The 21916-nt window shown below is 43.0% G+C and overlaps 2 protein-coding genes across 2 annotated transcripts in view; one reads left to right on the top strand and one right to left on the bottom strand.

Annotated features, from left to right (window-relative positions):
- Nucleotides 1-5257, bottom strand: part of dennd11 (DENN domain containing 11) — a 33323-nt gene extending 28066 nt beyond the window's left edge. Inside the window, exon 1 of the mRNA XM_067999640.1 lies at nt 4896-5257. Within this exon, the coding sequence (XP_067855741.1) occupies nt 4896-5160 (265 nt within the window). The 5' untranslated portion in view covers nt 5161-5257. The remainder of the gene's footprint in view (nt 1-4895) is intronic.
- Nucleotides 5258-9893: 4636 nt separating this feature from the next.
- stmp1 (short transmembrane mitochondrial protein 1) lies at nt 9894-20373 on the top strand. The gene is made up of 3 exons (XM_067999642.1): nt 9894-10002; nt 16015-16068; nt 19809-20373. The coding sequence occupies exons 1-3, from the start codon at nt 9988-9990 to the stop codon at nt 19887-19889; spliced, it is 150 nt and encodes a 49-aa protein (XP_067855743.1). The 5' UTR covers nt 9894-9987; the 3' UTR covers nt 19890-20373.
- Nucleotides 20374-21916: the final 1543 nt, after the last annotated feature.

The raw sequence follows: 21916 nt of genomic DNA, 5'->3' as shown, positions 1-21916 counted from the left end.
CATCTGGTCAGCTGTCTATAATTGTTTCTCCCCCTTGCCCACCAAGCTATCCTCCCACCTAATTCCCCCCCCACCCCCCAAACCAAACTCTGAATCCGCTTCTTTCTCTAGTTTCTCTTGCCCTCTCCTTAAGTCTCTCTGAAGTGCTTTGGAATGTTTTTCTACATTAAAGACATTGGTGTAGAGTTTCCGCTTTGGGTGCAATTGGGAAATCGCTTGAAATTGCGCTGGTTAGGTTTGGCTTCAAGTTTCTATTAAAATTCATTTGCATAATCACAAACGTAAAATCTTCCATGAACCAGCGTAATTGAATGGAAGAGTTTCTTTTTTTCCTCTTTCCATTCAAAAGTATTCCTTGACATATTTAAGAGAGTCGTAACCTGGTGCAGTTTAATAATATAACTGAAAATGGGTTTATTAGCCTAAGAAAATGAACGCAATTTGAAAAGCCTTCCCTAACCAGCACAATCAGCGGAATCTTGCAATTTTACCTGGGGGCGTGGCCAGTTTTGTGGGCAGGGCCTGATTCGGGTGAACTGAAGCTTGAACCAGCATAAAAGATCACAGAAAACACAAGCAGAAGTGGTTTTGGGCATAACTTACGTTTAAAATTCCCCGATCTTTTATGCTGGTTCAGCCAATTCTAACAGGATTGCACTGATATAACTAGCGGAAACTCAACCCCGTTATATAAATGCAAGATTCTGTTAAGTAGCTTTTTAAAAGACTCTTTGAAAATCTAATCATCATGAGGAATTAACTTTTAAAGTACCTTTTTAAAAAAAATAGAACAGTTATTACAAAACAATCTCCCACTGTGTCACAAGGCAGATTACAAGAACCATTTCCTTCCATCTCCACAGCAGTTAGTAGTAGATAATAGAATTAGCCTGTGTGACTCAAGTAAGAATGAACAAACCCGTATTCATAAAGCATTTTTCATATCCTCAGGACATGCAAAATGCTTCACAGCCAGTGAATTGCTTTCAAAGTGGAGTCACTGGTAGTTTGTAAATTGGCTGCAGCATTTGCCTACAAACAGCAAATTAGATAAATGACCAGTTAATCTGTTTTTGGTGGTGTTAGTTGAGGAATAAATGTTGGAGAACTTCCTGCTCTTAGAGTAGTACCATAAATGTCTCATCCGAAAGACTGTGCTTCCGCCAATGCAGCATTTTCTCAGCACTGTGCTGAAATGTCAACTTAGATTATGTACTCAAGTGCCTAGAGTGGAGGTTGGACCCTGACCTTCTGACTCAGAGGCAAAAGTACTACTAACTGAGTCAAGCTGGCATTTAAATTGAACTAGGTTTGATTTAATAACTTTCATCAGCATGGTTGTTGTATGAGTCTTAAGATTTTCAGATTGGAAGGTTTGAGAGAGCCAAATTAATGCAGTTATGGTGCCAAAGTGCCTGGAGCTGTACTCCAGCATTAGTCACTGTCCGCAGGCAGAGAGAAAATTGGGAGCAGAAAAGGGTTAAATCCCATTATGGTGCCTATAACTGTGCATTATTACACATTGTACCCAATGTAGATCTGCCTCCAGAAATGAAAAAGCTAACCCCAGCTGATCAAGTCCAGGTACCCATCGACCTAACCCACGGCTGATATCAACCATGAAAACATCAGAGATGCCACCCGACTAAGTGTCAGCTCTCCTCAAATGCATGCAACTGTGTAAATTGATTCCTCCCTCCAGGTGTGGCATTTCCATAAGTTCAGGAACTTTATATATAATTAGCATTTGGCCATTTCTGTCTGTACTCATCCTCATAACCCTGAATCCTGTTCCTGAACGTTTATTTACAAACCGAATGCAAAAAAGAATTGCTGGAAATTTAAACAAAAACAGAAAATGCAGGAAACACTCAGCAAGTCAGACAGCGTCTGTAGAGAGAACAGAGAATTTAAAAGTTTTGGGTGTGCACCATTTGTCAAAACTGAAAAACGATGTGCACCCAGAATATGAATTCTCTGCTCTCTCCATAGAAGCGGCCTGACAGTGTTTCCAGATGTTTACAAGCCTTTTTTTTTTGAACGCGTTAGTTGTCACAGCATTGTCCGATAGCACATTCCACATATTCACGAATTTCTTCTAATCAAGTCTTGCTTGGGACTGTTCATTTTATAAGAACTTGCATTTATATAGTGCCTTCAATGTAAAATACCCCAAGGTGCCTCACGGAGGACAAAAGGAGAAGTTGGTGAGCCTTTGTAGGAGGGATAGTAGAGATAACCAAGATAAGTGTTTTGAGAAGGCTTTAAAAAGGATGGAAAGGAAGCTAGAGAAGCAGAAGAGTATGGGAAGGGAGTTCCAAAAGAAGACAGCTGAAAGCTCTGCTACTGAAGGTGTAGTAGAGGTGGACGGGGGGGGGGGGGGGGGGGGGGGGGGGAGTACAGGAGGCCAGAATCAGAGGACCAGGGGATACAGGAGGTGATGTAAGGCTGCAGAGGTGATGTAAGGCTGCAGAGGATTTGTAGACAAGGATTTTAAATTCAAATTCAATCCATTTACACACATCCTCTACATCAAAATTAAATAAACTGCCTCAACATTATCCATTCTTCTGAATTGTTACAGTCTGGGTTAAGTCTCATCTCAAACTTCTTTTATCTGATCGAAACATATAAAATTCTAACAGGACTAGACAGACTAGATGCAGGGAGGATGTTCCCGATGGCTGGGGAGTCCAGAACCAGGGGTCAGTCTCAGGATATGGGGTATGCCATTTAGGACTGAGATGAGGAGAAATTTCTTTACTCACTCAGAGGGTGGTGAACCTGTGGAATGCTCTACCACAGAAGGCAAAGTCATTAGATGTATTCAAGAAGGAGATAGATATATTTATTAATGCAAAAGGGATCAAGGGATATGGGGAAAAAGCAGGTTCACGGTACTGAGTTAGACGATCAGCCATGATCATTTTGAATGGCGGAGCAGGCCCGAAGGGCCGAATGGCCTACTCTTGCTCCTATTTTCTATGTTTCTTTTCCCCAATGAAAACAGTTCTAAAGATTCAGATTCCCAATTCCAAGAGTTATCCTTGATTTGGCAACAAGATTGAAATGGGAATAAACTTCCAGGGTCTGTACAGTCCCAATTTCATGGTTTCTCCATTCCTTATGATCACTGCAAATCCTGTTTCATTGTCTGTACCCAATGTTTTGTGCAGTCCTGTATTTCACTGTCAGTATCCCATGCATTTTGGAACTTAAATGCATGTGCAAGAAACCATATGCTTTCAATAACTTTGACTCATCCAATGTTAGGGAGTTGTAAACTTTTATGCAATTGAGCCACACAGTGTGAGGGAACTGGATTAATACGTACAACATGCATGAGGTAACAGAGCAGGAAAGAGATCCAAGAGTTATGCTGGAGAAGTTGTTAAGTCCAGTGTTCACTGGTGGTCAAGAAAACAAATAAAATGTTGGGATGTAAAGCTAGGGGTGTGACAAAGCTAAGGAAGCGCTGCTGAAGTCGTAGCTGGCCTTGATGAAGCTGTATCTATGTTTGATTTTGGACTTCATATTAAACAAAAGATGTCAAATGATTGGAGTGAGTCCAGGAAAGGGCTTGTGAAACTGGTTTCTGAACTTAAAAAGGCTGAGTTATGAGGAAAGGTAAGTAACAGGGTGATAGGATTGCAGAACAGATTACCAGGAGTAGTGGAACAGAAAACCATAGTAAGGTTTAAAAAAGGCTGGATGAATTCTTCTTAGGGCTAAAGTTCTAGAATCACTAAGGAAACTGATGGCAGGTTTGGAAGAGTAGGCTAAATGGAACAATGGTCTTCTTCTGCCCATTGTGTTACAACCATAGTTCAAGCATCTCTAGTCTTGTATTCCTAACCTGATGCTGCAAGTGTGATAATGCTGTCCTCTCATTCCAGCATCTTCTTCACTCCTGTACACTCCCTATATGCACTGTGCAGTAGTACTTGCATAATGAAACGGACACTTTCAAGGCAACCACAACCATACCATACAACAGAACTTGCAACTTTCTTTATCGCAAAGGATGGCAGCAATATTCCTTCCCATCTAGTCCTCTGTGAATTCCAGGCTGATTCATTTATCCATGCGGAATACACATAGCAGATGCCACTGTCCAGCACTGAAGTATATCCAAGCAAAATCCAAATGGTTTACATTCCTATCAATCTACACAAATTGTTTTGGCTAAGCTGGGATGGAAGGAACACGCCTCTTCCGATGTTTTACTGCAATTCTGTCATTGTGACCGAATTCACAGACAGGAACAATAAGCTGCAACCCAGCAACAGAAGAGGTGAGTATCCACCGTCAACTCTTGTACTGCTACACAACCATATCCCAATACAACTCAATACCACAAAAGACACATCAACCTGACATCATGTTATTCCAATTAAACTCATAAAATCACTCATTATGTGACCAGAACCAGATAAATAGGACTGGATATTTTACAGTAAAATGAACAGCCAGCGACTCTGTGTCCGAATAACTCACTCTTGCTCATTAGTCAAGGACTCAGCAGGATATCCCAGGATACCCTCCATCCATTTGCCACCAGTGACAGGGATACCCTCCATCCATTTGCCACCAGTGACAGGGATACCCTCCATCCATTTGCCACCAGTGACAGGGATACCCTCCATCCATTTGCCACCAGTGACAGGGATACCCTCCATCCATTTGCCACCAGTGACAGGGATACCCTCCATCCATTTGCCACCAGTGACAGGGATACCCTCCATCCATTTGCCACCAGTGACAGGGATACCCTCCCACGAGTGCCACGGATACCCTCCTCCCGCCGAGGCCATCTTCCCGTTGACTTTGTGCAGCCATTTTAATTGGAGGAGACTCTGTATCGAGATCGACAGGTGTTGTGAGCCCGGCCTCACCTGCTCTGGTATCGAAAGTCACCACAAACACCGCCACCACCTGCTCCTCCTCCTCCTCCTCCTCCTGGCTTCCCTGCGCCTCCGTCTCTGTCTCTGCTCCCCATGTCGTGCTCGGGCTCCATCCCTCAGCAGCGCCGCCGGTGATGCTGCGAGGTCCAGTCGCTGATCCTGATCCAGTCCCGGGACCCGAGCCGGGTCCATCCCAGGGAGGGAATGTGACAGCAGGACCTTCCTCGTACTCCAGGAGCGGGGCGCGGTCCGCCATCCCGGCAACGCTCGGTTCAGGGCCCCGGTAACTCTCGGTCGCTGTTTAACACTGAGATCAACGGCTCGCCACCGGCTGCGCTACGCCCGGAAACTGCTGCTGTGAACCGGACATGGCGGTAGGCCGGCGGCACCAGTGCAGCGCCATCTTGGGAAGGTCGCCTTCCGTTCCTAATGACGTTGATATGTGACGTCATAAAATCATTCAACACAGAAGGAGGCTATTCAGCCCATCGTGTCTGTGCCGGCTCTTTGAATAAAAACGCACCCTAACCCCCCCTTCTTATAAAAGGGAGCCTAACTTTATTTTTGTGTGTTTTTTAAGCCTCCCTTTTATAAGAGGGGGGGGGGGGGATGTTAGGGTGTGTTTATGTGCAGTAAATCAAAAAAAATCCAAAATACGTGTCAAATTATAATTTTATTCTAACGATCCAGGTTGCACTCCTGCCTGAGTTCAGTCCACCTATTGCCAGAAAATAAACAAACCAATAAAATTAATCTCTTTCCCCATAGTCCTGTAAATTTTTCCCCTTCAAGTATTTATCCAATTCCCTTTTGAAAGTTACCCTTGAATCTGCTTCCACCACCCTTTCAGGTAGTGCATTCCAGATCATTACAACTCGTTGCGTGAAAAAAATTCACCTAATCTCACCTCTGGTTCTTTTGCCAATTACCTTAAATCTGTGTCCTTTGGTTACCGACCCTTCTGGCACTGGAGAGTTTCTCCTTATTTACTCTATCAAAACCCTTCATAATTTTGAACACTCAAAAAGCTGTTGAGGCTAGGTCAATTGAAAATTCCAAAACTGAGATTGATAGATTTTTGTTAGGTGAGGGTATTAAGGGTATGGAACCAAAGCGGGTAGATGGATTAAGATACAAATCAGCCATAATCTAATTGAATTAAGGAACAGGCTCAAGCGGCTGAATGGCCTACTGCTGTTCCTATGTTCCTAAATCTCCTCTCAACCTTCTCCGCTCTAATGAGAAGGGAACTTTTTTTTCCCCATTGAAAGAGGCCAAAGCAAAGGTTGAGTCTAGTTCCTTGACATTGTCAATATGCTATCTGCTATGAAAAGACCCAGCACCTTCTTCTTGGCAACTCGAGATAGGCAATAAATGTGATCTTACCAGCATTATCCACAAACTGAGGACAAATAAAAAAAATGCCAGGATTTGCTCCTGAAGACATTGTAAGCACATTGCTGTACAACCAATGCAATGCCATTTCCATCAGAAGCACCAAAACCACCCTCAGGAGGCACCACCATTGGTTTGTTTATTTTCTGGCAATAGGTGGACTGAGCTCAGGCTGGAGTGCAACTGGATCGTAATAATAAAATTATTATTTGACTGTTATTATTTGATTTTGTTTTTTTTGAAAAATAAAAACACACCCTAAACCCCCTTCTTATAAAAGGGGGCCTAAAGAAAAAAAAAGAAAAATAGGTGGACTGAGCTCTGAAACCAGAAATGGAATGACAGCCGCAGGTCTGACTTATAGTAACTGTGCATGTGCAGTTGTTCTTCTGTTCCGGAATCTGCCTCACATTGTCAACTGGGCAAATTCAACAATTATGGAAGTGATTCTTTAGTGTAAGGGCATAAATTGGCTTCCAGATCTTTATCAGCTGGAATGCAAAATGATCCCACATAGTGTCATAGGCCGTGCTGATGAAAGGTGGGGGGAGGGATAGTGGGTACAATTTTACTTGGGTACTGGGCTCGGTGGCGGGGGAGGAACTTATGAATGAAACTGAGCAGTGATAATAAAACATGCAGGAAAGAAAATAGAAGAATAAAAAGGACATTAAATGATCTTTATGCAGACTAGAAGATGGTATGCAGTGAAAATTGTGAAGTGCAACAAGATTGGGGAAGAGGTTCCAAAAAAGACCAAGCAGCTTATTTAGTAAATGAAGTGGCAAAAGTAGTTTTTGGTCAATGATTTCTTTGTAAATGCGTTCGAGGAGCTCTATTTCTTTTATATGATCAGAGATATCAGCGGAATAAAAATGGAGAAAATCAGGTCTGTTCTCTATTTATTTTTTTATTATTCGTTCATGGGATGAGGGCGTCGCTGGCAAGGCCAGCATTTATTGCCCATCCCTAATTGCCCATGAGATGGTGGTGAGCAGCCTTCTTGAACTGCTGCAGTCCGTATGGTCTTAACTTTTACAATTTTCACAGGCTATCAGATGAATAACTTTTTTAAACCATTTTTAAAATTATTTTTAAAAATATAATTTTGATAATTCTCCCTCCAGTCAATTATCTTCTTTTTGCAACAGCATGCACCTGTTTGCTGGTGTCTGATTTGATAATACTACTCTGTAATTGTCCACTAGGATGTGTGTAAAAGTAGCCTATGATGACTATTCCTTTAATTTCAAAATTTTCACGAAGGGAGTCATCACAACTAAACAGTGTGCGAGGGGAACTGACAAACTGATTTCTGCTAAATGTTCAGAAGGACATTCTGGGTGATGGTCAGGCCAGCCGGCTATAGAGTCCCCCCGGAGTGTGTACGATCTGTAATGTATTGTTTTGAACTTTAATTCTGACATCTACATTGAACTGTGTGTATCCCTAAATTTTATGAAATAAAGTATATAGAATTATAGAATGGTTACAGCACGGAAGGAAGCCATTCGGCCCAATGAGTCCACGCCAGCTCTATTCAAGAGCAATCCAGCTAGTCCCACTCCCCCGCCCTTTCCCTGTAGCCATGCAAAATGTTTAATTTCAAGTACTTATCCAGTTCCCTTTTGAAGGCCATGATTGAATCTGCCTCCACCACCCCCTCGGGCAGTGCATTCCAGATCCTAACCACTCACTGTGTAAAAAAGTTTTTCCTCATGTCAGCTTTGGTTCTTTTGCCAATCACCTTAAATCTGTGACCTCTGGTTCTTGACCCTTCCGCCAATGGGAACAGTTTCTCTCTATCTACTCTGTCTAGACCCTTTATGATTTTGAATCCCTCTATCAAATCGCCTCGCACCCTTCTCTGTTCCAAGGAGAACAACCCCAGCTTCTCCAATCTATCCATGTAACTAAAGTCCCTCATTGCTTGAATCATTCTAGTAAATCTCTTCTGCACCCTCTCTAAGGCCTTCACATCTTTCCTAAAGTGCGGTGCCTAGAACTGGACACTATGCTCCAATTGTGGCTGAACCAGTGTTTTAGAAAGGATCATCGTGATTTCCATACTTTTGTACTCTATGCCTCTATTCATAAAGCCAGGATCCCGTATGCTTTTTTAACCGCTTTCTCAACCTGCCCTGCCACCTTCAACGATTTGTGCACATATACCCCCAGATCTCTCTATACCTGTACCCATTTTAGAATTGTTCCCTCTAGTTTATATCGGCTCTCCTCGTTCTTCCTACCGAAATGTATCACCGCATTTTTCTGCATTAAATTTCATCTGCCATGTGTCCAACCATGCCACCAGCCTGTCTGTATCCTCTTGAAGTCTATCACTATCCTCCTCACTGTTTACTACCCTTCCAAGGTTTGTGTCATCTGCAAATTTTTAAATTGTGCCCTGTACACCCAAGTCCAAGTCATTAATATATATCAAAAAAAAGCAGTGGTCCTAGCACCAACCCCTGGGGAACACCAATGTACATCTCCCGCCAATCTGAAAAACAACCATTCACAACTACTCTCTGTTTCCTGTTAGTCAATTCTGTATCCATGTTGCTACTGCCCCCTTTATTTCATGGCCTGCAATCTTGATGATAAGCCTACCATGCGGCACTTTATCAAACGCTTTTTGAAAGTCCATATACACATCAACCTCATTGCCCTCATCTACCCTCTCTATTACCTCATCAGAAAACTGTCAGGTTAGTTAAACACAATTTGCCTTTAACAAATCCATGCTGGCTTTCCCCAATCAATCCACACTTGTCCAAGTGACTGCTAATTCTGTCCCGGATTATCATTTCTAAAAGTTTCCCCACCACTGTGGTTAAACTGACTGGCCTATAGTTGCTGGGTTTATCCTTACATCCTCTTTTGAACAAGGGTGTAACAATTTTCCAGTCCTCTGGCACCACCCCCGCATCTACGAATGTTGGAAAATTATGGCCAGTACCTCCGCAATTTCCACCCTTTCTTCTCTCAGCAACCTAGGATGCATCCCATCCGGACCGGATGACTTATCTACTTTAAGTACAGCTAGCATTTATAGCACCTCTTCTTCATCAATTTTTAGCCCATCCAGTATCTCCACAACATCTTCCTTTACTGAGACTCTGGCAGCATCTTCTTCCTTGGTAAAGACAGATACAAAGTACTCAATTTAGTACCTCTGCCATCCCCTCTGCCTTCATGAGTAGATCTCCTTTATGGTCCCTAATCGGCCCCACTCCTCTTACTAACCGTTTATATGCCTGTAGGAGATTTTTGGAAAATGTTTTGAAATAAAAAAGTAGAAAACAAAGACTGTCCAGGCTGTAATCAGCTAATACAGCACATGGCTCAGTCCCACACCAGGTGGGGCATTTAATGAGTCGTGAGGGGAGCTCATTCCTCTGTTTCTATACCTCATCAATGTATTATTATGAAAGTCAACGCCATCCCAACTAACGGAGATGAAGGAAAATATTTCTCTCTCGCAGGCGGACGCCACCTGTTGCTCCGGGAGTAGAAAGACGCCATGGTCTTGACGCTGGGTTTGTCGCTGCGGAGACGGCGACCTTCTCAACATGGCGGCGTTGTGAGCCTGACGCGGCATTATGCGGTTGGCGCATGCGCGGTGCGGTGCTGGCAGTGTGGATGCGGCGCAGTGTGAGAGCGGGGCCCAGGTTTAGAGTGGAGGATGTTTCAGTTCCTGGTGAGTGTGTGAATGAAGCGGGGAGCCTGGGCCTCGGGGCGGTGTGGTCTGCTTACTGAACTGAACTGAACTCGCTGTGAGAAGGTATCCGGGTAGGGTCGAAGTGGAGCTCAGTGCTGCGTGTTGCCGGGTTCCGGCCTCCACTAAGTTTCAGAAGAGTTTTCCTCACCTCTCCCCGAGTGCAGTAACTGCTGCCTCCACTTCAGTTCCATGGGCGTTGACAGCTGTCTGGGGTCTCACCCATGGTGATGTAGCTTCCATGATATAGTTTGAAGTTCATGGCTTTCACTGTATTTATTATCATCGCAGGTAGCAGCCTCTTTAAAGTACGCCCAGTGTCAGCTTGGTTCACTTGGTTTCATTGTTGCCTCTGGATCAGAAGGTTGTAGATTCAAGCGCTACTCGAGGAATTGAATATATAATATGTAGTATATTTGAGTATATAATTAAGAAAAAATAGAGATGCCAATGCACCTAGATGTATTCTATAGGCCACCAACTAATGGGAAGAATATAGAGGAGCAAATTTGCAGGGAAATTACAGCGAGGTGCAAAAGCCATAGAGTTGTGATAATGGGGGACTTCAACTATCCTAATATAGACTGGAATAGTAATATAAGGGGCAAAGAGGGGGAGTGTGTTCAGGAGAACTTTCTTGACCAGTATGTTTCCAGCCAAATGAGGAAGGAGGCATTGCTGGATTTGGTTCTGGGGAATGAGGTGGGCCAAGTGGAGCAAGTGTCAGTGGGGGAACAGTGATCATAGTATCATAAGGTTTAGAATAGCTATGGAAAAGGACATGGACCACTCTAAAGTAATACTCAACTGGAGGTGGGCCAATTTCAGTGGGATGAGAACAGATCTAGCACAGGTAAATTGGAATCAAAGATTGGCAGGCAAAACTGTAATTGAACAATGGGCTGCCTTTAAGGAGGAGATGGTTTGGGTACAGTCTAGGTACATTCCCATGAGGGAGAAAGGTAGGGCAACTAAAGCCAGAGCTCCCTGGATGATAAAAGAGATAGAGTAAGATGAAGCAGAAAAAAGGGGCATATGACAGATGTCAGGCTGATAACACAAATGAGAACCAGGCTGAACATAGATAGTTTAGAGGGGAAGTGAAAAAGGAAATAAGAAGGGTAAAGAGAGATTGAGAATAGACTAGCGGCTTACATAAAGGAATCCAAAAGTCTTCTACAGGCGTGTAAACAGTAAACGGGTAGTAAGAGGAGTAGTGGAGCCGATTAGGGACCAAAAAGGAGATCTACTCACGGAGGGGTACTAAATGAGTACTTTGCATCTGTCTTTACCAAGGAAGAAGATGCTGCCAGAGTCTCAGTAAAGGAAGATGTAGTTGAGATACTGGATGGGCTAAAAATTGATAAAAAGGAGGTACCAGAAAGGCTAGCTGTACTTAAAATAGATGTCACCCAATCTGGATGGGATACATCCTAGATTGTTGAGGGAAGTAAAGGTGGAAATTGCGGAGGTACTGGCCATGATCTTCCAAACATCCTTAGATACAGGGGTGGTGCCAGAGGACTTGAGAATTGCAAATGTTGCACCCTTGTTCAAAAAAAGGGTGTAAAGATAAACCCAGCAACTACAGGCCAGTCAGTTTAACCACAGTGGTGGGGAAACTTTTAGAAACGATAATCCAGGACAGAATTAGCAGTCACTTGGATAAGTGTGGATTGATTGGGGAAAGCCAGCACGGATTTGTTAAAGACAAATTGTGTTTAACTAACTTGATAGAGTTTTTTGATGAGGTAATAGAGAGGGTAGATGAGGGCAATGAGGTTGATGTGTATATGGACTTTCAAACGGCGTTTGATAAAGTGCCGCGTAATAGGCTTCTCATTAAGATTGAAGCCCCTGGAATAAAAGGGGAAATAACAGCATGGATACAGAGTTAGCTAAGTAACAGGAAGCAGAGAGTAGTGGTGAATGCTTCTTTTTCGGACTGGAGGGAGATGTACAGTGGTGTTCCCCAGGGGTCGGTACTAGGACCATTGCTTTTCTTGATATATATTAATGACTTGGAATTGTGTGTACAGGGCATAATTTCAAAATTTGAAGATGACACAAAACTTGGAAGTGTAGTGAACAGTGAGGAGGATAGTGATAGACTTCAAGAGGATGTAGACAGGCTGGTGGCATGGGTGGACACGTGGCGGATGACATTTAACCCAGAAAAATGCAAGGTGATACATTTCGGTAGGAAGAATGTGGAGAGGCAATATAAACTAAAGGGCACAACTCTAAAAGGGGTATAGGAACAGAGAGGTCTGGGGGTATATTACTCAAATCGTTGAAGGTGGCAGGGCAGGTTGAGAAAGCGGATAAAAAGCATACGGGATCCTGGGCTTTATAAATAGAGGCATAGAGGACAAAAGCCAGGAAGTCATGATGAATCTTTATAAAACACCGGTTCGGCTACAACTGGAGTATTGTGACCAGTTCCAGACACTGCACTTCAGGAAAGATGTGAAGGCCTTAGAGAGGGTGCAGAAGAGATTTACTAGAATGATTCCAGGGATGAGGGACTTTAGTTACATGGATAGATTGGAGAAGCTGGGGTTGTTCTCCTTGGAACAGAGAAGGTTGCAAGGAGATTTGAGAGAGGTATTCAAAATCATGAAGAGTCTAGACAGAGTAGATAGAGAGAAACTGTTCCCATTGGTGAAGGGTCAAGAACCAGAGGGCATAGATTTAAGGTGATTGGAAAAGAACCAAAGGTGACATGAGGAAAAACTTTTTTTTCCACAGCGATCGGTTAGGATCTGGAATGCACTGCCAGAGGGGGCAGATTCGATCACAGGCTTCAAAAGGGAACTGGATAACTACGGGGATAGGGCGAGGGAGTGGGACTAGTTGGATTGCTCTTGCAAAGAACCGGCACGGGCTTGAAGGGCTGAATGTCGTCCTTCTGTGCAGTAACCATTCTATGATTATGCCATCGATGACAACCTCCGTCTATATAGGGCCTTTAATATGGTAAAGAATCCCATGGTGCTTCATAGAGGCCAATCCTATGAGGGAGAGATTACAAAGGTTGATCACAGGAAGGCTTGGTTAAAGGGGTGGGTTTTAGGGAGGTTCCTAAAGGAGAAAAGGGAGACGGAAGAGTTTTGGAAAGTAGGTACAAGTTAGTTGGACTTAGCTGGTTGAAGTTAAAATCCCCATGGTGGGCCGAACGGAGGGTGGACGCACAAGAGGCAGGAGTTAGATGGAGAGAGTTTGAGAGGGGTTTGCAGGGCTGGAGCAGGTTAGAGATAGACCTTGGGGAACTGGGTTCCCGTATAGGTCATTGAAGGTTTTGGGCGAGATGGAGCATCAGAGGCCAGTAAGGAGAGGGATAGAGAGTAATTAAATCTGGAGGTAAACAAAATGTGTACAACTGGGCAGATGGGCTCAGGTAGGCAATTTTAGAGGTGGAAGTAGATAGTCTTTGTGGCGGAGAGGATTTTAGTATGTTGAAAAAATGGGTTGCTTTGGATCCCCAGGCCTCTGTCATACCTGATGAACCCAAGACTTTAGAGGAGGTCAGGAAATACTGCAATAAATTGATGTTACAATTTCTAGTCCTTTGCTCTTCAGACCTAGTGACTATATTATCACATGTACGTGCACAATAAATGCGTATTCTCTTCCGTCAGTTCACCATTGCCTCGAGAACAAGTTGATCTTTGTAATCTGAGTTGACTTGAAAGTTTAAGAAATATTTTTCAGTGCAGTTTGTGGTTCACCCAACACAGCTGTGACTCAGCACACAGCTCTGAAGCTCAGCCAAACTATGTTTATCATGGGTGTGTTACAGAGACCCACTAATCAAAACCTGCTGTTAGAAATCAGTTGTATCGGGGGAAGAAGAATTTTTAAACAGTTGCCTTCACACCTCTGCAGGCTTTTATTTTGACAACAACAACTTGCATTTTATATAGCACCTTTAATGTAATAAAACGTCCCAAGGTACTTCACAGGAGCGTAATGAAACAAATTTTGACACCAAGCCACATAACGAGATATTAGGACAGATGACTAAAAGCTCTGGTCAAAGAATTCGGTTTTAAGGAGGTTCTTTAAGCAGAGAGAGCTGCAGAGGAGGGAATTCCAGAGCATGGGGCCTAGATTGCTGAAGGCATGGACCACCAATGGGGGCACAACGGAACAGAGAACCAGTGCACAAGAGGCCAGAGTTGGAGAACAGGAACAGAGAGTTTTGGGAGGCAATTGTAAGGCTGGAGGTGGTTACAGCGATAGGGAGGGGTGAGGCCCTAAAGGGATTTAAATGCAAGGATGATAATTTAAAGTTAGAGGTGTTGGGGGAGTGGGAACCAATGTAGGTCAGCAAGGACGGTGTTGATGGGTGAACCAGAGAGGGATGGAATTGGTGGCAAGGGTACGGAGTTTGTGGCGTGGACCAAAGACGATGGACTCGGTCTTCTCGGTGTTTAACTGGAGGAAATTGCAGCTCATCCCAGACTAGATATTGGACAAGCAGTCTGACAATACAGAGGCGGTGAAAGGGAAGTGATGAAGAGGTAGAGTTGAGTGTTGTCAGTGCACATGCAGAAGCTGACCCAATGTCTTCGGATGAAATCACCATGGGACGGCATGTAGATGAGGAAGTGGAGGGGATCAAGGTTTGGGGCCATCGGAGGGAACAGTGCAAGGGCGGGAAGAGAAACCATTGCTGGAGATACTCTGGCTACGATTGAATAGCAACGTGGGAGCAGGAGCCCCTTGTGCTTGTTCCGCCATTCAATTATATCATGGTGATCGACACCTCAATTCCATTTACCCTCCTTTGTTCCATATCCCTTGATGCTCTTACCCAATAAAAGTATATCGATCTCAGTCTTGAAAATTTCAATTGACTCAGCGTCCACAGCCTCTTAGGGAATTGAGTTCCAGATTTCCATCACCTTTCAGGACTTGGGCATGGGGGAGTTTGGCTTGATAGGCAAGGGGGAGGAGAAGCAACAAAGTCAGCTGAATGAATCGTCTCCATCTTAGTGACAAATAAGTCCGTGACCTCCCTGCACTTGGAGGAGGGGGTTTTAAGGAGACAGTTAGCGAAGAAACAAAGCCGGAGATTATCTTTGCTCTCCAGGATGATCTTGGACTAGTGGGCATTTTGGCAGAGGAGAGTGAGGCCAATGGCACTTGATGTGGTCCAGCCAGATCTAGTATAGATGGCTAAATCAGTTATGTGCCAGATGTGCTCAACTCTGTGCTCCTTGGACTTGAGGGAGTGATGACGGGGACTAAACCAGGACATTGACCTGTGTGGGTGAGAATAAAGGTTTTACTGGGCACGAGGGCATCAAAGACGGCGGTGAGGGAGTGGTTGAGATCCTAATGAACTTACTGTGCAATTCCAGCATTTTATGTTGTTTTAGACTTATGGCTTTTTTAAAAACTTGTACAGCATTATTGTAGTGCTGGCTAGGGGCATTACAAAGCTTTGCTACCCCAGAAAAACACACTGCGAGCTGGTTGCTCTGCCAATGTGAGTGGAGCTGCTTCAGAGGAGGTGGCTTTTCTCTGTCAGTGGTGTCACCAGAGCTCTGAGAGTAGAAAATCTGATGTTATCGCCACTGTGGCAACAATTAGAACTGGATGGGAGCAGCTGCTGAGCTCTGTAGTGCCAAGAACTCCTCAACTGCTTTACTGTCATTAGCCACCATGGCGAGTGCAGCACCAACTGAAGCTTCAGTACTGGTCATTACAGAACAAACAGTAAAACTCATTTTTTACAATCCCACACTGCTTTTTACAGGCCCCTCAAAAGTTAACCTTGGTCAACTCCAGTTCCCACTAATATCAATCCTAGATGTATGAAATGTTATGTTCCTGTAACTCTATGTATTAGGTATATGCATGCTCAGATGATCAATTGAACTGTCCTATAGAAAGTGTTATGTATGAGTATAATTGTACTGTCCCACTAATGGGGGGGGGGGGGTGTGGTCTTTGTCTTAGTAACTTGTGTGTGTTCTGTTTCAGTTAGGATTTACTTTTGGAAATCTAGTGGGAATGTATCTGGCCCAAAATTATCAGGTATGTTTATGAAAATTAATTACTGTAACTACGTGTTGGGGATAATTTAGTACAAGTCAAGATATTTAATCCAAGAGCAGAATATTAATGTTTTATAGTTCTATAATCTTGTAATCCAGTGATGTTAGAAATTTATGAAATCACCTATGCAGATGTTGCTTCTCATTTGCTTTCCCCTCCTTTTTTTGGTTTTGTTGTACCACACTCTGTCCCTAGTCAAGGAAGGTAATACTCCTGCTCTTGAATATCTTCCAATACTGCTCTTAAGCTGATTGTTATGAAGTGTCCAAGAGTGGCTATAGTACTTTCTACCCCCATCGTTACAGCTGAATGTGGCTTAGTTCTTATCACCTTTAACCAGGATTGACAGGATATATATAATCTCAGGAGGCCTTTTTTAACATCATTTCTTGTGATGGGTACAATAGTGTAGTGGTTACGGTATTGGACTAGCAACTGCAGTAGTCGTGAGTTCAAATCAAACCCCTCTCCTCCAGCAGGTTACTAAGGCCCCAGGATTACATCTGTTCACAGTTGGCTACAAATCAGTGAGGCAGTGGCACGACTGCTAGTGCCTTCTGGGCAACTCCCTTGTTTATGTGGATAACATATTCAGGCTGCAAAACTTTTTAAAAAAAAACTCCACACTCGATGCCCTTGATGTAGGTGGGCAGCCTGTAGCTCATGAAATCTTGATCCACAGGCATGCCAGTCTGAGAGATTCAGATTTCCAATTAGAACTGCAAGCAAAGCTTAAGAATTCCTTTCAAAGGAAAATACCTCTTTGGAGTGGAAGTGAAACTGGTGAATTTCAAGAACTGTTATTGGTTGCTCAAAGTTGGGAGACTGTCAAAGAAACTGGCTTCCTAAATTCATTGAAAACTTGGATTCAGGGGGCTAACCTTCTCATGTAATCAGAATTACTTCAATGAAGGAACTTTTGACCCACGAGGTACAGATGCTTTCAGTTAGTCCACAGAGAAGAAAAAATTGTGGTTTTACTCCCACTACTCAAATCAAGGATACATCTTTACACTGGGAAAGTAGTTACACAGATAGTACTTAAGGTTTAACATAGAAGGAGTTAGCTAAAAATACAAATTTCTCCCTATTGGTCTAACATCAGCACCTAGACACTTCACAAGGTGCTTGTTCATGATGATAGACTTCCATTGACTAGAATCTTCACCTATACCTTGGAAAGTTGCAGTTGTCTATTCACAGAGGAAGCTTTAGGAACATAGGAATATAAGAACAGGAGTAGGCCATTCAACCCCTCGAGCCTGCCGTGCCATTTGATAAGGTCATGGCTGATCTGTGATTTAAATCCATGTACTTGCCTTTGGCCCATATCCCTTAATACCTTTGGTTGCCAAAAAGCTATCTATCTCAGATTTAAATTTAGCAATTGAGCTAGTATCAATTGCCATTTGCGGAAGAGAGTTCCAAACTTCTGCCACCCTTTGTGTGTAGAAATGTTTTCTAATCTCACTCCCTGAAAGATCTGGCTCTAATTTTTAGACTGTGCCCCCTACTCCTAGAATCCCCAACCAGCGGAAATAGTTTCTCTCTATCCATCCTATCTGTTCCCCTTAATATCTTATAAACTTCGATCAGATCACCTCTTAACCTTCTAAACGCTAGAGAATACAACCCCAATTTGTGTAATCTCTCCTCGTAACTTAACCCTTGAAGTCCGGGTATCATTCTAGTAAACCTACGCTGCACTCCCTCCAAGGCCAATATGTCCTTCCGAAGGTGCGGTGCCCAGAACTGCTCACAGTACTCCACGTTTAACAGCAGTCCAGCAGACCCTTGGTATATTGGCGAGTTAGAATACCACATTAGCAAAAAGTAGCCCCAGCTAGATACAGTGTGGGATCTGCCTTATATGGGTACCCAAATCCAAACTATTCTGGGCATAGTCTGCCTCTAGATAGCTTCAGGCCAAATGCTCAGTAGGGGGCTGCATTCATTTACATGAAGCTCTTGAAGTTGGTGGCAGTATAATTTTTGTGATTTCTAGATGCAAGACTCTTGTGAAAGCATTACAACTGAATATACTTGTGGAATTGTCCCACTTGTGGAATTGCCCCACTTGTGTTGCAAATTATCCCATAGCACTGAGATCAATGAAGAAGCAGCCAGTACCTTAAGCTCATAATCCTGAGAGAAATGTGCGATGTGGGCTACAGCCACTCACACCATCCCTGCCACTGACTGCCTCTCCACAGCATGGACACCCATCCAAAAGGTGGGATTTGAGCTGCGTGTTTTCTGTCAGAGATTCGAGCTTCAAAACGTGTGATTTTTTTTTTCCCCCGGATGAGGGTTTGAAAACACATTACCAACAGAGAGCTGCATGAACAGGGCATAATTTCAAAATTTGCAGATGACACAAAACTTAGAAGTGTAGTAAACAGTGAGGAGGATAGTAATAGAATTCAAGAGATCATAGACAGGCTGGTGGAATGGGCGGACACATGGCAGATGAAATTTGATGCAGAGAAGTGCAAAGTGATATATTTTGGCAAGAAGTACGAGGAAAGACAATATAAACTAAATGGTACAATTTTAAGGGGGGGTGCAGGAACAGAGAGACCTGGGGGTATATGTGCACAACTCTTTGAAAGTGACAGGACAGGTTGAGAAAGCGGTTAAAAAAGCAAACGGGATCCTGGGCTTTATATATAGAGGCATAGAGTACAAAAGCAAGGAAGTTATGTTGAACCTTTATAAAACACTGGTTTGGCCACAAATGGAATATTGTGCCCAATTCTGGGCACCGCATTTCAGGAAGAATGTGAAGGCCTTAGAGAGGGTGCAGAAAAGATTTACTAGAATTGTTCCAGAGATGAGGGATTTCAGTAACGTGGATAGACTGGAGAAGCTGGGGTGGTTGTTCTTGGAGCAGAGAAGGTTGAGAGGAGATTTAATAGAAGTGTTCAAAATCACGAAGGGTTTCGATAAATAAATAGAGAAACTGTTCCCATTGGCGGAAGGGTCGAGAATCAGAGGAAACAGATTGAAGGTGATCGGCAAAAGAACCAAAGGCGACATGAGGATAAACTTTTCTACGCAGCGATTTGTTATGATCTGGAATGTGCTGCCCGAAAGAGTGGTGGAAGCAGATTCAATCGTGGCTTACAAAAAGGAATGGGATAAATACTTGAAGGGAAAAAATTTGCAGTGCTACAGGGAAAGAGCAGGGGAATGGGACAAACTGGATTGTTCTTACAAAGAACTGGCACGGGCTCGATGGGCCATATGCGGCCTCTTGTAACCATTCTATGATTTTATTCTATGATTTTATTCTATGATTTTATTCTATGATTTTATTCTATGATTTTATTCTATGATTTTATTCTATGATTTTATTCTATGATTTTATTCTATGATTTTACATATGTGGAAAAGCTCTTGAGGTCTGATCAGAAGCTTAGAGTTGAAATTTTGTTTTCACTAAAGTAATTGTGCACCCAACTTATCAGGTTTAGAAATGTTTATTACCATAATTTAAAATGCTAACATTTCATGGCCAAAACCCCTAATATGATTAGCTGTTATGCTTCACTGCAGTATGATGGTTATGCCATGATTTGCCATCCACTCTCTTTAGAGGGAATCTCTGTAGGCTAACGCAACAAGTTTGTTTTTAAGGTTTCCTTGCCATGTTTTGAACTGTACGTTCACTGAGAACAGCAAAAAGATTATCCCTAGATCTTTTGGTCTCTTTTCAGATTCCAAATATCTATAAGAAGCTTGAAGAATTCAAGAAGGACGCGGATGCCCGAAAAAAGCCACCAGATGATCGATCGTGAGATGTACAGCCACACGGATAAGATTGGAACATTGGCGTTCAGTTACAAATGCTAAATTGGCTGTATGTTGTGTACCAAATTGTATTGTGCCCACCTCAGTTCTATTTATTTAGCACCTATTAAGAAGCAGTCAGTTACTCTAGTTCAGAGTCACCAATGTTTTTATTACTAGTGACCTATCGTTTTACCACATTTGCTCCTGTTGGATTTGATTCTGCTTGTATTGGTGTAGCCCATTTAATTTTTGATGGGATATCAACTTTGGTTAGTGGAATCAAATTGGGGCCCCAGGTGTGTGCTTGGAGGCCAGTGATGACATAAAATAATCTGTCAACTCTTACCTGCTGCTCTTTGTATTGTGAGAACAGTATATTGCAATTAATTACATTTCTAATATCAAATATAGAGTCACTGGTACTGTAACAAGATATGTGTCTCACCATTTGTTTGTTCACTTTCCATTACATAAAGGGTATTGAGCGATTGCTTGTGTGTGATTTCCATAGAAAATTCCATCAGTATTTTGGGAAATGCAGAATTTAAATTAGCCGAGTACTATGCTAAAATACAGAGGACAATCCAGTGCTACTTAGGGTACTCTAGGGAAACACTGTTAATGTGACAACATCAAGTGATGTATTACTCTTCATGCTCTTTAAGTCTGGCAGTGTTTTTATAACGTTTTAGAGCAACACAAAAGAAATAGAGGCTCAAGTTGCACCAGGAATTGATCAATGGTGGTGAACTGCATCTATAATAGTCAGTTATACAAACATGTAGAATGGCAGGCCAATTAAAGCCTTGAGCTAGGGTCTCGGTCTTCCAAATCAACATACCTGTCCTCCATTTCCTGGTAGACATAAATGGCTGCAACCTCAAGGAAGTGAATTACAGGATTCACCCTAGGTGAATCATTTGGTTAACTTTTATATCTAAATGTTGGCTATACATGAGATCTAGCTAGGGACTAACTCCAATCCAGATGTCTGAATTTTCTTGGGAAAACAAATTTCACCGAAGCAGTAAACATTCTGTCAGCTGCGAGCCAATACTTTTTTTGAGGGGGGAGGTGGTGTACTTGTGTCATGTCATACCACAACATTATAAAGATATAACATCAGCAGACACTTACCCTGGTAAACTTCTTCAAGGTGTTGAACTTTTTTGTCATCTGGGTGGAGGACCCCCCAACAGTTAACATAGCATTAACCTGCTCTGCCTTCTCTTTCTATGCAGCCCTGACGGATAGGGTGGATAGAGAGAAACTATTTCTGCTGGTTGGGGATTCTAGGAGTAGGGGGCACAGTTGAAAGATTAGAGCCAGACCTTTCAGGAGCGAGATTAGAAAACATTTCTACACACAAACGGTGGTAGAAGTTTGGAACTCTCTTCTGCAAACGGCAATTGATACTAGCTCAATTGCTAAATTTAAATCTGATAGATGGCTTTTTGGCAACCAAAGGTATTAAGGGATATGGGCCAAAGGTGGGTATATGGAGTTAGATCACAGATCAGCCATGATCTTATCAAATGGCGGAGCAGGCACGAGGGGCTGAAGGGCCTACTCCTGTTCCCATGTTCCTATGCCTTTTCAGAAAGGTGCTCCTTGTAGGTTTAAAAAAAAGGCAATCCTCCTTTGCACAACCACCCTCAGCATTATTTCCAGGGCTGTCAAAAGAGCAAGCCACACTTCCTCCTCCCTGTAAACCTGTAATCTCTTGGGACATCTTCGGAATACGCAGCAGAAAAAAAAACAGTACAGAAGGAGCTGCAGAGTTTCCAACAGCACCCCCCCACCGAAAGCCTCCATGTTCTCAGTATTTGATCCAATCAATGCTGGGACTATACCATCATTATTTAATGATGTGGAGATGCCGGTGATGGACTGGGGTTGACAATTGTAAACAATTTTACATCGTTCACCTTTGGCCCATTTCACATCGTTCACCTGAGGAAGGGGGAAGCCTCCGAAAGCTTGTGAATTTAAAATAAAATTGCTGGACTATAACTTGGTGTTGTAAAATTGT

This window comes from Heptranchias perlo, chromosome 18 (assembly GCF_035084215.1).
Source record: "Heptranchias perlo isolate sHepPer1 chromosome 18, sHepPer1.hap1, whole genome shotgun sequence".
Classification (NCBI taxonomy): domain Eukaryota; kingdom Metazoa; phylum Chordata; class Chondrichthyes; order Hexanchiformes; family Hexanchidae; genus Heptranchias; species Heptranchias perlo.
Note: the sequence above shows the minus strand (reverse complement) of the source record. Positions and strands in the feature narration are given on the sequence as shown.